At 39.3% G+C, this 13580-nt stretch overlaps 1 protein-coding gene across 6 annotated transcripts in view; it reads right to left on the bottom strand.

Moving 5' to 3' along the window:
• Positions 1-760: 760 nt before the first annotated feature.
• The window catches only part of LRFN2 (leucine rich repeat and fibronectin type III domain containing 2), a 160860-nt gene continuing 148040 nt past the window's right edge, over positions 761-13580 (bottom strand). For all 6 annotated transcript variants that reach the window (XM_074818115.1, XM_074818110.1, XM_074818113.1 and 3 more), the window contains one exon: positions 761-3526. In XM_074818115.1, the coding sequence (XP_074674216.1) occupies positions 2608-3526 (919 nt within the window). In that variant the 3' untranslated portion in view covers positions 761-2607. The remainder of the gene's footprint in view (positions 3527-13580) is intronic.

Here is a 13580-nt window from a genome sequence, read left to right as displayed (position 1 = left end):
GAAAGCAATATTTTTCTTTTTAATAAAGAAAATAGTATAGGATATTGCTTTTGAAAATTCACGGCTGCATATGCTACTAATATTGATGATGAACTCAACAGCTAAATTAAAAACAACCCAGATGTCATGTTCAAAGTGAAGCAGCAACATAATAAAAAATTCAAACCACACCACAGTGTAACAAGGAAAAGAAAATAATTACATGAATGTCTTTAAGAGTCTTCAGTACATCATAAATGTAAATGTCATTAATGGTTAATGTGAAGGTGCCATCTGGACAGTTGGATGATATAGATTCTGGCACTAGAGGTGTCATTACTCTTGGAAAGCATGAGAAAACCAGAGACTTTGAAAGATGTTGCAAACAAAGTTTGACTGGATCTCTTTTGAATATATTGATGTCGGTAGTGAGTAATAATCTGAGCAAAACCCTACAAAGTCAGTTCTTAAGCCTAAAAAGGCTTCCTCTTATTTCTTCAGATTTTGGATCAGGGTTTAAAATACATCAGTGATACAGCGCTGTATAAATGTAACCACAGAAAAAGAGGTGAAATGCCTTCTTACAAAATCTTTTCTCATGCATTCCAAAAAGGTATGTATTTCTTGATTCCTAATTTATACCTAAAATCCTGAAGTCAAAGACAGTTTGACGGAAAAAGAAAGCAAATATCTAAATTTTTAAGATCATTTAAAAAATAATTACTGCTCCTTACTTAGGTTTCAAAGCAGACCACAGAACAGCAAACAAATGAAAAGCAGGTACTTTTCCCCAAGAATGTTTTTACTGTACATTTTGTAGCAAAAAAAAAGAAAATAAAAGGAAAAAATATTCTGATCACAGGGATGTCATTTTCTAAAACTCCAAGTAGGAAACGTGACGAATACAAGATCAAGTACACAGCCATGTCACAATATATCTCTGCACCTTTAAAAAAAATATACATAGAGTTTTTTCATGTGTTATTTTCTCTGTGCCTTGTACCCTTTCTCCACATGTCTTTTACAAAATCATAGTAACAATGTGCAATTTCAGAATGAAAATCTGAATCCCAGCAGCTGATCTTTGGGAGCCAACAAATAAATAAACAAATGAAAGGACAGATGCAGGAGCCACCAAAATGCTGGAAATCACAGTAAAGTCATTAAGGACAATGAATTCAGCTGGGTGGGCCATCTGCATCTCTACAACCACAGCAATGCTCCCCAAAAATGAATTTGAGAATCAGTTCACAAGCCCTGAAGAGCTCCTGGTTTTAGTTAGCAAGTACCTTACTGAGGGTGAGAGACAGGGGGGCAGGAGTACACCGAGGACTGGGGAAACGCTATCTGTAATGCAGAGGACACATAGGAGACCCCCTGCTCTGAGACACCTAAATTTTACTGTTTCCATAAATGGGAACATACCAAATCCCCTGAAATACACAAAACCTTACATTTCCTGCGATGCTAATGGTACAGTCAAGCTGTGTCATGGTGACTGTACAGACAATAAGCTTTTGTCACAATAGGGTGAAAGTTTGTGTTTTCTTTGTCAGTTGAGAGGAGTGACAGTGTGACCTTTGCCAGAAGCCACTGGTATTTATAATGTGGAGAGTTCATGGGAGCTATTTTTGTTTTCCCTTTCTTTATCTTTTAATAGGAAATCTTGATTACTATTTTTCCCATCTTTGATAGCAACACCCTTACAGATATCAATAGCTGCTGCAATCTGCCTTGAGCATTGACAAGCAGAGACTGTGAAGAAGATGGAAGAAAGAGGATGATTTTTTAAAATTTATTAGCCCCTAGATTTAATTTTTCCCAGGACATAAGGGGTGGTAATGAAGGTGGGTTATACAGTACATCAGAAATTTGACCTTTGTACATATCTTCCTTTTCATCTGGGGGATTTGATGAGACTGAAAACAAAAACAAAAAATGCATGGAAACACTTTCTGTTGTGGGGAAAACACAACTCAAAAGCAGTAACAAGGCAAAATGGAACAGAAATCATTAATTCCCAACCAAAAGCCCACTCAACAACAAGTACTATATTCCCAGATGTCACAGTTAACACCATGAGATTATGCTGAACAATTTGCTCTGATCTGTCCCTGTGGATTCCCTGCCTGCACTTTTGAGAAAGTCACTTGCAGTGACAACCAGATATATCTTAACACCTATTTTATATCCCAAAAAATGTATTACTGTGGTTAAAAGAAAGAGGTGCCCTTTAAAAAAAAAAAAAAAAAAAAAAAAAGAAAGAAACCCTATAAAATTAAATTGGTGCTGTTAAACCCCTTTTCATCCTCCTTGATTAATCTTGTGTGATGGTTCACCAAGAGTCTGAGCAACTTTTGGAAAGCAATGTTAAATACAACTAGCAAATTCCTTGAAATATTCACGCATGGTTTAGTTGGGGCCAGACAAGAATGGTGTCATATGTGCCTATTCACATTTCATGACCCTCTTTCTCTTTCAGTATCCCTGTTACTTATTTTTTTACCTATCTTTTTGGCCAGTACAACTGAAAAAGTTTCCTCCCCTCTCTTTTCAAATGCACGGCCCTGCAGCAAACCACGCTTTATAACACATGAGGGGGGAAGAGGAGGGGGGAGACAGTGATATTTACACTGTACTTTCCATTACCCACTCTGAGCTCCCAAAAGTCCCTTTCGCCCCTGTTAGGTCATTGTCATCATACTGCAAAAGCATGCCGTTCACCGAGAGGCTCCTCTTTGTCCAAATGTTTGTTATCTTTTTTGGGTAGGTGCAACACTGAGATGTGGCGAAGTCCCCCATGTCAAAAGAATGGCTACGTTTAGTTTTGCCCTCCAGAGGCAACATGAGGAGGCTGCGAAATTTGGACTCTGGCTGGCCCAGCAGTGGCTCTTTGTCCGAGTGGCGGGCCACCGTGGAAGTTCTGGAGTCTGTCATCTCCTCCTTTTTCTGACATTTCAGTTCCAGGGATGCAAAAGCTCCCATTAGCCGGTCAATATTGTGTTTTGACCTGGAAGGAGGCCTCCACTTACTGGACAATGTGCCCTGTTCACTTTGGAGGCTATAGTCATCACAATCACGGCTATTTGCAGAGCTGGAAGAAGAGGAGATGCTGCTCCGTGCAGACTGACAGTTAAACTCCATAAGTTCATTTCTCACCACCACTTTGGGGTTGACTTGGGGCAAGACTCCATTCTGAACTGGTTGTGCTCCATTTGTCTGTGAGTAGACATTGCTGACATTAGACATCTTCCCCTGGGAATTGTTGCAGACCTTATAGCGGACCATGAGTATTACAATGAATACCAACAGAGTTGCCACAATGATGCCTCCTATGATCAGAATCATGGTCCCACCCAGGAACTGACTGTGCATCGACTGGCACTGAGGGTAGTCTTCTTTGGTGAAGAACTGGGCGCATCCCACAATATTGGTGGCAGTAAGGGTTGTGGCCGTGTCATCCCACATTGCCAGGACACAGAGGTCATAGCCTGTTCCAGAAACAAGGTTGTTTACAACAAAGGCTTTGTTTGTAGCTGGAATCATCCTTTAAAAGAAAAAAAAAAAAAAAAAAAAGAGAAAGAAAAATTGATTACTCTTGACACTAAGACAAAAAAGAAGAGAACAGATAAAAGAACAGTGTGGTGTTTACAGTTCTGGACACTGGCAGAGAGGAGTCTGAGCCATAAAATTCAAACAAGCATTCAAGCTTCCCAGCTCCTATGCATCCAGCATCCCAGCATTCAGTAACACACAAATTTTGAGGGCCGTCTCTCAAATGTGCAATAAAGAGAATACGAAAAAGCAGACCAAACTACTCTGGGTTTTTTTTTTGTCTCACCTGCATCTGTCCTAATCTTAAATATATTCAAACCTGAACAAATAACTCAGAATAAAAATATATTCCTACAAAGAGCAGTTCTTTCTGAGTGGGCCAATGACCCTTGCACTTGCTGAGTCAGAACATGGTAGTTGTCACGTCGCTTCACGGGTGCCTGAACATTTACTGTCTAACATCAGCAGGTTACTTACCTTGTGAAGACAAGGGGATACATTTAGTTTTCTCATTCCCTGAGAATGCAAGGCAGGCAACCATTTCTCTCTTTTTCTCTACTCTCCAACCTACTTTCCCCATCCTCCTACTCCCCACTGTGGAAAACATCTCCTAGAAATGCAGCTATCATCTTCTTTGCCAAAAATTTCTCCCTGCAACTACCTTCCTCTGTGTGAGTGAAAACGAAATACTGGCATTGGCAGTATGGGCTGTGGAAGTGTGAGGAGAGGTAGGAAGATGCAGGCATGGAAACAAGAAGGTTTCTATAAAATAAAAGATTATACTCAAATAGAAATTCATTTTCAAAAACCAAATAGCTAGGCACAAGATGTGCTCCAAGTTTGGTCATTTATGGATATTATTCTTTGTTGCCACAAACTTAAGCAGTCATTTGAACTCATGCAATATTAGATCATAACTAGCATTCAGAATTAGTAAATGGGAATGAACATGGTCTACCCCCACTTCAAACTGGTGAAAATTGCAGCACATTAGTGGAATATCCCAGTGGAGAATCCCAGATTTGGTGCCTGGCGGGCAGCCAAGAATAAAACCAAAGAGATACCCCATGCATGTTTCTCTTTACTTCCACATAACAGGCTTGAGTGAGAGAAAAAAGCTGAAAATAAAAAGACCCCATTCTGACTCAGAGCTGCAGATCTTTAGCACCAGCAACAAGGGAGCCCTATGGGCACTCATACCACACAGCAAACTGGTGCGACTGTAATTGGGGTGGTGAGGCCTGGCAAGGGGAAAAAGGCACACTCCTTGTGGGAGCACCAGGCTTTCTCAGCCTCAAATCATCATCACAGCCAGCATAAAATTGCAGGTCTGCAGAGGCCCTTCTGTGCAGTGGGAGGGAACAGGCCTGCACAGAGAGGTGGAAACATCAAGGCACTGCAGAGATGAGCTTCTGATCGTCTTTGTATTTATGCATTCACACCACTTATACAACCCTTCAGTCTGGCCACAGGCAAGGATGTGGCTCCTTTTTAAAAAGCAAACAAACACACAAAAAATTCTGTAAGGAAAAGAAATATCGGTGAGAGACACCTGGAATATAAAAATAATCTGGCAGGTTTACTCAATGTTATATTTGAGATGCGTGGCACGTTTATCATCCTAATGGAGATGTTCTGCACAGACATAGATGAGCTATTCAGAATGAGCCAGGAGGTCATAAAGGAGCCCTCCTGGAAAGTTCCTCCTGGAAAACTCCAGATAGAGTTACTAAAATGGTTTCTAATAGTTGAAATGGTTGGTCTCAAGTTATTTCTAATTGTTCTCCTCTCCAGGTGGCTCTGGGAACAACACACCACTGGTCACAGCAGCTGAGGCAGTGACTGCACTCTGTTGAATTGTTCAACGAATTTCATATACACACATCAAGGATGTTATATGGAATAACAGCATACTATTGATTTTCAAATGTATGATCTTCAAACTCTTGAACAGTTTCAACAATTGCTTCATTTCTCCTCCTGTACCACCTAGTGCTATAGTCAACTTTCCACCATCACTCCCAGCCACACGCTTAAAAAATTCTGCAGTACGTAAGCGATTCAGAAATTATTTCACTGTGAAACCTCATTACAAACAAGTAGCACTGTTAGCAGAAAGAATAGTCAGCCCTATAAACTGGGTCTTGGACTTGAGTCATAACTCTCGAAAAACAGAGCTATAGCACCATCTGTTAGAATGGTTCCTTTTGCTTTGCACTGATGAAACACAGAGAGACCTCTATATTCTATCCAAGTGAACAGCAAACAACTGGGTTTACATAGTATATAGCTTTGCACATACCTTACGCATATAGAAATACAGTCTTTCAGCCTAACACACTATGCCAATTTATATAGAGTGAACACTGATAACTTCAATAATTTACAACATGTTTTCTTCAAATACGATTACACACAAGCTTCCAAGGAAATGTAACTGCCTGGAATATTTCAAGGACTGGCAGGTAGTGATAGTGGCATGAAATGTAAAGCCAGTCCATTTTTAAATGTACAGCAATGAGGCCATAACCAGTCCTAAAGCTTGGCCAGGTTGACTGTATTGAAATTTGACATAAAAGCTCATCTTAGCCTTTAAAAGAAACTGAGTCATTTCTAAACTCAATCAGTCCTGGAAGCTACAGCTGTGATAATATTGGGACTAATAATAGCTTTATAAAAGATCACAGTTGCAATCCCAATTACGGAAAAAGCAATCAACTCTCCATATACATCTAAAATGAAGAATTTTGGATGTTTCCGTAAATAAACTTCAAATGTTCTTGTAAAATATTCAAATTAATGTTATTGTTAAAGAACAGCTGAGCATAGGAATAAGCACCAAATTCAAGAGTACTAGGAGTTAAGTAATTAATCTCAGACTCAGTTTTCTAGCTTGCAGGGAAGACAATCTTGTTTTCATGAAGTTGCCAGATTGTAAGAGTATTTTGGCATTCCTCCAATGGCTTTAGCCCACCCTCCCCAAACATACTGCCAGTCAGCTATGATGGATGACATCTCTTAACGTCCCCCACACGTAAAATCGATGCAGACACATTTTCATTCTGGGATATTGATGACTCTTTGATTGTCCCCAACACGGGTAGCTGCAAGATGCCACTTCAATCTTTTCTTTGCTGCCTAAAAGGGGGAGTCTCTTCATGGCTGCTCTGTACATCTAGCACCATTAATCATGGACCACCATGCCCTGCCATGGGGACTCAATAGCTAGGAGCTGCCACAAAACTGAAAGGGGTCATGAAAACTGCCTAGGCAGAGATCCTGCAAGGCTTTGTTCAGTCAACTCGTCATCTAAACACAGAAAGTTGGTTTCAGGTATCAAGAACCTATAGCCTGGTTCACTGGAGATCAAAAACAGCTTTTGAAAGTTGTTGTCTTTTGAAACTCAGAAGATCCTCGTGCTCACTTGTTAGCCCTCAGGTAGCAAACATAATTGCTGCAGTATCTTGAGGCAAGGAGCCTGATATTGTCTGCCTGCTCTTCAGGGCAGTGTGATCTTGCAGAGATACTTCTTATCACAGAATAGAAATAGAGATCTAAATTTGATATTAACCTTTCTTTAGGGAAAAAGAGTAACACTTGACTAACTGCAAGAGGAGATCAACTAGCAAAACACTTGCTTTTTTAAAAAACTAATGATAGGTTATGATAGATTTTAATGTGTTTAATTTAAGGAGCCAGGGAACAATGAGAACTGGGAAAGCAAGTGAATACTTAAATATGTTAACAGTGTAAGTGTAAATGTAGTCCTAGCTAGGACAACAAGAAATTTGAAAATCTCCTTACAGAAATTTCACTGTCCAGACACATAAGACACAGTAATTTCTGCCTTTATCGTCTGGCTAATTTTCCTTGGGGTAGGAGGAGCAGACAAATCTCCACCACATTGGTGCCAGGATTTTGTTACCTGATTCTTAAGCTAGTTTCTGAATCCTATCTGAAGGTCAAAATATCCCAATGAAAACTATTCATGTAAGAATATGGTTCTGACTTCTCCAAAAATCTTGCCTCTAAGGAATGAAATTAGCATAAGGGTCTTACAACTGACCTTCTTAATTTACAAAAAAGCCCTCTTCTCTCACCCTTGGCACAATAGCATCATATATTAGAAGAGGAGGAGACCTATGGCCAGGATTGGGGCATGGAATAAGAATCTGAAATAGAACAGCAATAGACAGATGTTCCTATGAGAGTTTGTGTGTGATGAAGAGCTATGAAGACAAGATGAAAGTTTGCAGGGCTTTTGCAAACAATACACTCCTTTTAATCCATGGAGATTTATGTCCTATTTTGTGAAAGCACCAAAATGATACCATGAGACCCTTTTTAAAAAAAGGAAGGATGGTGCTAGCACCCTTCTTTGAAGTCAACCTTATTTTCTACTACCACCACTAAAAAGTCCTTGTTATGTCCTTGTAGACACAACATACAGAAAGCAAGCAATTTTGTAATTACTCACTTCTGTGTGTGGTGACATTAAGAAAATTAGAAAATAAATTACTTAGAAATGCAGGAGAAAAAGGTTTACCGCAGACTTCTCATAATCCCAGATGCAAGTGAGCACTGAAGCTTGCAGGGAGTGAACTGTGCTGAGAATTTAGGAGACCTGAGTTTTATTCTCTATCAGTTACACTGATATCAGGCTCTACTTTATCAGTAACTCTCAGTTCCTGAGAAATCATTTTGCTGTACTGTAAGTCTTCTCATTTATAAAATGGGGATAATGCCAGCAATCTCCTTTCAAAAGAGGCCTGTAGTGTATGGAAGGAAATTAGTAGATATTATGATTACACTGTAATATACAAATGGGTTCTTTTCTTCTTTGTAGCACTGGGGATTAGCAGGAGTGAACTGCTGGTTAATACTGTGGTTATGCAAAACAGACAAATTAGAGAAAAAACAGATTAGGCTAATTGGCTAGGCAATTCTTTTCCTTTTCTCCATCGAAAGAGGGGTATGATACCATCTAGTTTTAGCCTGAAACTGCTTTAATCACAGAACTTGCAGGGAGCTGTCAAGGCAATTCCTTTAGGAAGGCACTTGCAACTTCTAAAAATCAGTTTTTACTGACCTGCTAGACTATGTTGCTTTTCTCATGGTCCTTTTTTTGTATTATCTAGGGCTATATATTATTTATATTGCAACACGATTTCTCCTTTTGAAGTGAATGCTAGGAGTTTAAAATGGAAAGTCATGCTAGTTTATTAAATGCTTGTATCTGAGAAAAAAAAAAAAAAAAAAACCAACACAAAACCCTAATTGTTTGGGTGTGAATTTTCTGTGCCTAAGCTGCTCAACCCAAACTCTTCCTGCAAGATTCTATGTCTACATGCCATGTCCCAAGGCAGACACCTCACAAGAAATGGTCCACATCTCTGCTGGTAAATTCTCTTTTCTTCCAGAGTGACTTCAGAAAGCTGTATATCAAAAATGGCCCTTGGAATATTAATTCCTGAACCCTGCTGGAAAAAGCATGCAAAGAACTGTACCAAGACACAAGCAGTATAGATGATGGGGTTCTGGGGCATGGGAAGGTTTCTGCGCCCTCATTAATTTACCAGCACAGCTGTAAGCCTGTACACTGATTATGAAGAAACTGCTAAGCAGTAGAGCTAAACATTGTCACTATGCACTAAGTTTGTAAAGAAGAGGGGAAAAGGAAGAGGAAGAGAGGTGCCAGGGGAAGTAGCTAGTATTCTGTAAAATCATGTTCCAGTTAGTTAGCCCACTAACTTTCCTGTAATGTCTTAGTGTGAAAATATCAATCTCACTGTAGATTCCTATTTTTAAACTTTGTCTTACATAAAGTTGAATTCACATAAGAGCAAAATACTATCCTGATTGCTCTCAGAACTAGAAATCGATCCAGATGAGTTTAACACTGGAATCTGACCAATTTTCATTTTTCAGTGACAATCTCAAGCCAAAAATGTTCATTTATTTCATCAATAAGTTTCTCCCATAGCTTAAAATCTTTGGATTTTTTTCCTCTGTTCCAGTTTCACAGGTAATTCTGAAAAAATGATGATTCCAGCTAATCTTCCTTTAAAGTATTGTAGAAGGGTCTGATAGAGTCCTACTTTTCAGATGGAGTGTCCACCTTCAGTCCCAGTGGGATGGTAGAGAAAGGGGAGAGGGAAAGTATCGGTGGTGACGTACTGGAGAAAGACTGGCTAAAGAGCATGTAAAAAGAGTGGGTAATTGGAGGATGGAGTTCATTGCCTGAAGAAGGACCATGTAAAGTATCCTTTAAAGCCTGGTGGATGTAGCTCAATGGTACACAGATCCTGCTTCTTACCAGACAGAGATAGTAATGAGCTGCTTCTTCATTGAGGACAGGTAAGGAAAGAAGAAGGAAGAGAAGGTTGAAGTGAGAGACAATGCAAGAAGAAAAGAGGGAATGAACATTGGTGGCTCTGACAGTGTCAGAGCAGCAGAAAATGACAGAAAGACAAACAGCTTCAAAGCAGCCATTGTCAGGGTACTGTCAGGCACGTGGCTACCATCAAAATGATGGAAGAGGTCCAAGTGACCACTGAATGGGGACCAGGATCACAAAAACAACTCAGTGTGTGGTTGAGTACAATCAAACACAGGTGAAGATCTTTCAGCAAAAACAAGTTAAATAGAAAGATAGTGAAGTGAATCAAGGCAGTGGAAAGAGTTCAGATGGTGGACAGATATTAAGGCGGCTGGAGAAAAGGGCAAAAAAAGATCAGAGAAAGACTATAAGGATCTAAATTGAAGTGAAAATGTCACACATGATGTATTGCCTGGGAGCAAGTGCAAGTAATTGACAAATTTGGGCTTCACACTTGGCATTCTTCTCTGCTGCCAACTTTTGTAATTTCCTTGAAAGTTTTATTGTGTAGTTTTATCCTGTGTTTTTATCCTGGAAAGCCCCAGTTCCTGCAGTCATGGAATGAATGTAGAATCTAAAATGTTATTAAAAATTAAGTAAGCTAACAATGGCGATTAATTTTTGACCCTTCATATTTCCAAAAGAACCGTTAAATATATATCTTCAGATGATTCTAAAGCCTCAGGAATCAAAAAACAAATACAAAGTACCAAGAATATTGCTGTGTGACATCTCACAATCTTTTGGTGCCTGATTCAAGACTTTTTAATCTAAGAATATGAAAAAGACAGAGACCTACTGTGACCCGCAACTTGAAAAAATGACAGCTGTATTTCTGATCTCCTGGGAAAAAAGATAGTTGTTAGTATTAGCAAGAGGGCATAATTCCTCTGTCAGTCATGTGAACATAAGGAAATGTCAGATAATACCAGGAGGTAGCCAGACTTGTTCAGTAAACGCTAACTCAACCCAGCATGAATAATTTCTTGCATTTTTTATTTTATTAGTTTTTGGGGGTTTTATGACATACAATCATAATTTTGCCTTCAGATGGAACATTTATTATTAAACACAAATCCCTTCCTGCTTTTCTGAATCTTGTCTCCTCATCACTCATGCATCCAAGCTGCCCTTCAGAGAGTCTGTCTTGTCAAATGAAACACATAGTACATATCATTTCATTATTATTTCCTAATTTGCTTATGCTCTTTTCTGCTCATTTGGAAAAGTGGGGAAGTGGGGAAGATAAGACAGAGCCAAAAGCAATTGATATGTGTGTCACAAGATGGTGAGCCAGGGAGATACTGATAATAAATATATGCCCTGTACTACAGGGGAAAGGAAAAAAGGCCCAAACATTAAACTACTAGCTCAGAGAATACAAATTTCTAGTGATATCTGATAGGCTGCTGAATGGTGTCCCCTGGGAATACAGTGAAGTCATTCAGCAGGTGACAGAACAAAGCATAGGCTTCTGGGGGACATTACTGCACAAGGCTGAGAAAGGAGAACCACGGTACAAGGTATTCTGCTCCCCTCCATTAGCCATTGCTCTAAGAGGAAATGCTCCTCTATTATTCCCAACCAGATTCTTGCAAACGATACGGAGCCACAGGCAGGCAGAAATGGTGAGGCACTTCTGGATGAATGAAGAACCATCCCATAATTCCCTGAATCGATGAAGGTGCTCAGTTCAGCTGTGCGGGTGCAAGCTACTGCACTGGGACAACCTCATTTTGGTTAATGATGGTATAACAACACAGAATTAGACTTTCAAGCTCCCTGATCTATTTCTTTCATGTGAACGTGACAGTAGCAGGCATTTAGTGCCCTGCTCATTAAATTTTATCTTTAAAGGGAGTGCAGACATACTCTAGGAACATTTGACAGCACAAAAGATAAATCCAGTCACACCCAATCTATTCAGCTACACACAGAACACCTTTCACCTCAGTATATCTGAGATACTAACTGCCTTAGAAAAAAAATCCTCACACTAATTCAAATCCAACTAAAACAGATTTAAGCTCATTAGCAGAGTAATTGAAAGCCCACACAATATTTCTGTTAATAAATGTGAAGCTGAAGTATTTATGGAAACAATGCATAGCCACACTAATAAATTTACTCTGTATCATGTTAATGTAGAGTTAGAAAGCTATCATAATTCACAACATTTCAAAAAGCCAGACTATATATTTGAGATTAATCAAAAAATATCTAGTCAGTAAGTTATTCTACTGATAGTCACAACAACATGTTACAACTACCCCATTTCTAAAGATAGGAGGAGATAAAAGTTATCCATGAAAGGTGTGTTCAAGTCATCAAGCAGAGTGTGGGACCTGGGACACTTTTCCCAGGCTTTTATAGACAAATGGCCTATACACTTGGCTGAAGTGCTATGCTTTTTCTCTCTGACTCAAGTAATTTTGAACTCTTTTATGCAGAATTGGACAGTTACACTAGAAAAGGTCATCCTACCCTACCAACAGAGGTTCCCAGAAGAGAAACAACATTAGAAGTAATGAGCACATTTAGGAGCTCAGAGGAAATTAATTTGCAAAAGGGATTCTGCTGTTTTCCTGGCAGAACACAGCTGTGACATTCAGCTATTCACTGTCCTTTTTTGAGAGTTACAAGTGGGGCTTTCCACTTATTTCCAGGCAGCGAAATCTGTGCAAATTATAATGATAGGATCAAAGAGAGCTGACTGGGATGCTATAGTGGTTAACAGCTGCCCATCCCCTTTCTCTGTAAGAGCTCACGTGAGCTGAGGTGAAGAGGAGGATCTTCAGTGACTTACTAGAAATTCCATTCATGCTCACTATGCAGAGCACTTATGCTAGGTTGCAACTCATATGTCCTGTAGAAACTCTGTGTCCTATCACACAGGCTAATTTTATCTCCAAAATGTTGTGCTGGAATGACAAAAACTCCAGGCACTGCCTGAAGTTATGCTCACCTGTGTTTTGTAATTGACTGGTCAAAGCAAACTCCAGCATGATGTTTCAGGCTCTTCTCTCACAAAATCTTTGTGCACTGGTGGGAGAAGTGTGGTGCCAGCTAACAGCTGACAGGACTATTCTAACTATTCCAACCAAAAGAAAGAGTCTTACTGAGTGAATCGGACATCTCACTACCCATAGAAACTGTGTATACACCGATACATCAGTCTGTATAAAAAAGTGTTTCAACATGTTTAAGACACAATTTATGTGTTATTAAAAAGTTTAATCACATATCATGTAAGTGTTTCCCCACCTCAGTGATTGAACTTGTGGATAGTTTCAAGAGATCGGGAATGGTTATTTACCAGAATCTCAAGCATCTCTCTCATCATGATGTCGAAAAAATAACTTTAATTCTCAGTGGAGAGGAAGGGAGAACTGTATTTGCCAATTCTCCAAAAATAAGCTAAAGAAATATCAACTCACCAAAGATACAGCTGGAGTGTACCTATATTCAGAGAAGAACATAGCTATGATTTAGAAACATGAAAAGGTGTTTATTTGAGAGATTTTTACCATCATACGCAGATTGAAAAGCAAGCAGGAAAACTATAAGATTGAGGACCAAACCCTCTAGCCTCTCAGCAATCATTGGAAATACATTTTATTATCTAAAATGGATACAGTAGAATTGCTTGCTTCTTGTAAATTAAGAA

This window comes from Strix aluco, chromosome 3, assembly GCF_031877795.1.
Source record: "Strix aluco isolate bStrAlu1 chromosome 3, bStrAlu1.hap1, whole genome shotgun sequence".
In the NCBI taxonomy this organism is placed as follows: domain Eukaryota; kingdom Metazoa; phylum Chordata; class Aves; order Strigiformes; family Strigidae; genus Strix; species Strix aluco.
Note: the sequence above shows the minus strand (reverse complement) of the source record. Positions and strands in the feature narration are given on the sequence as shown.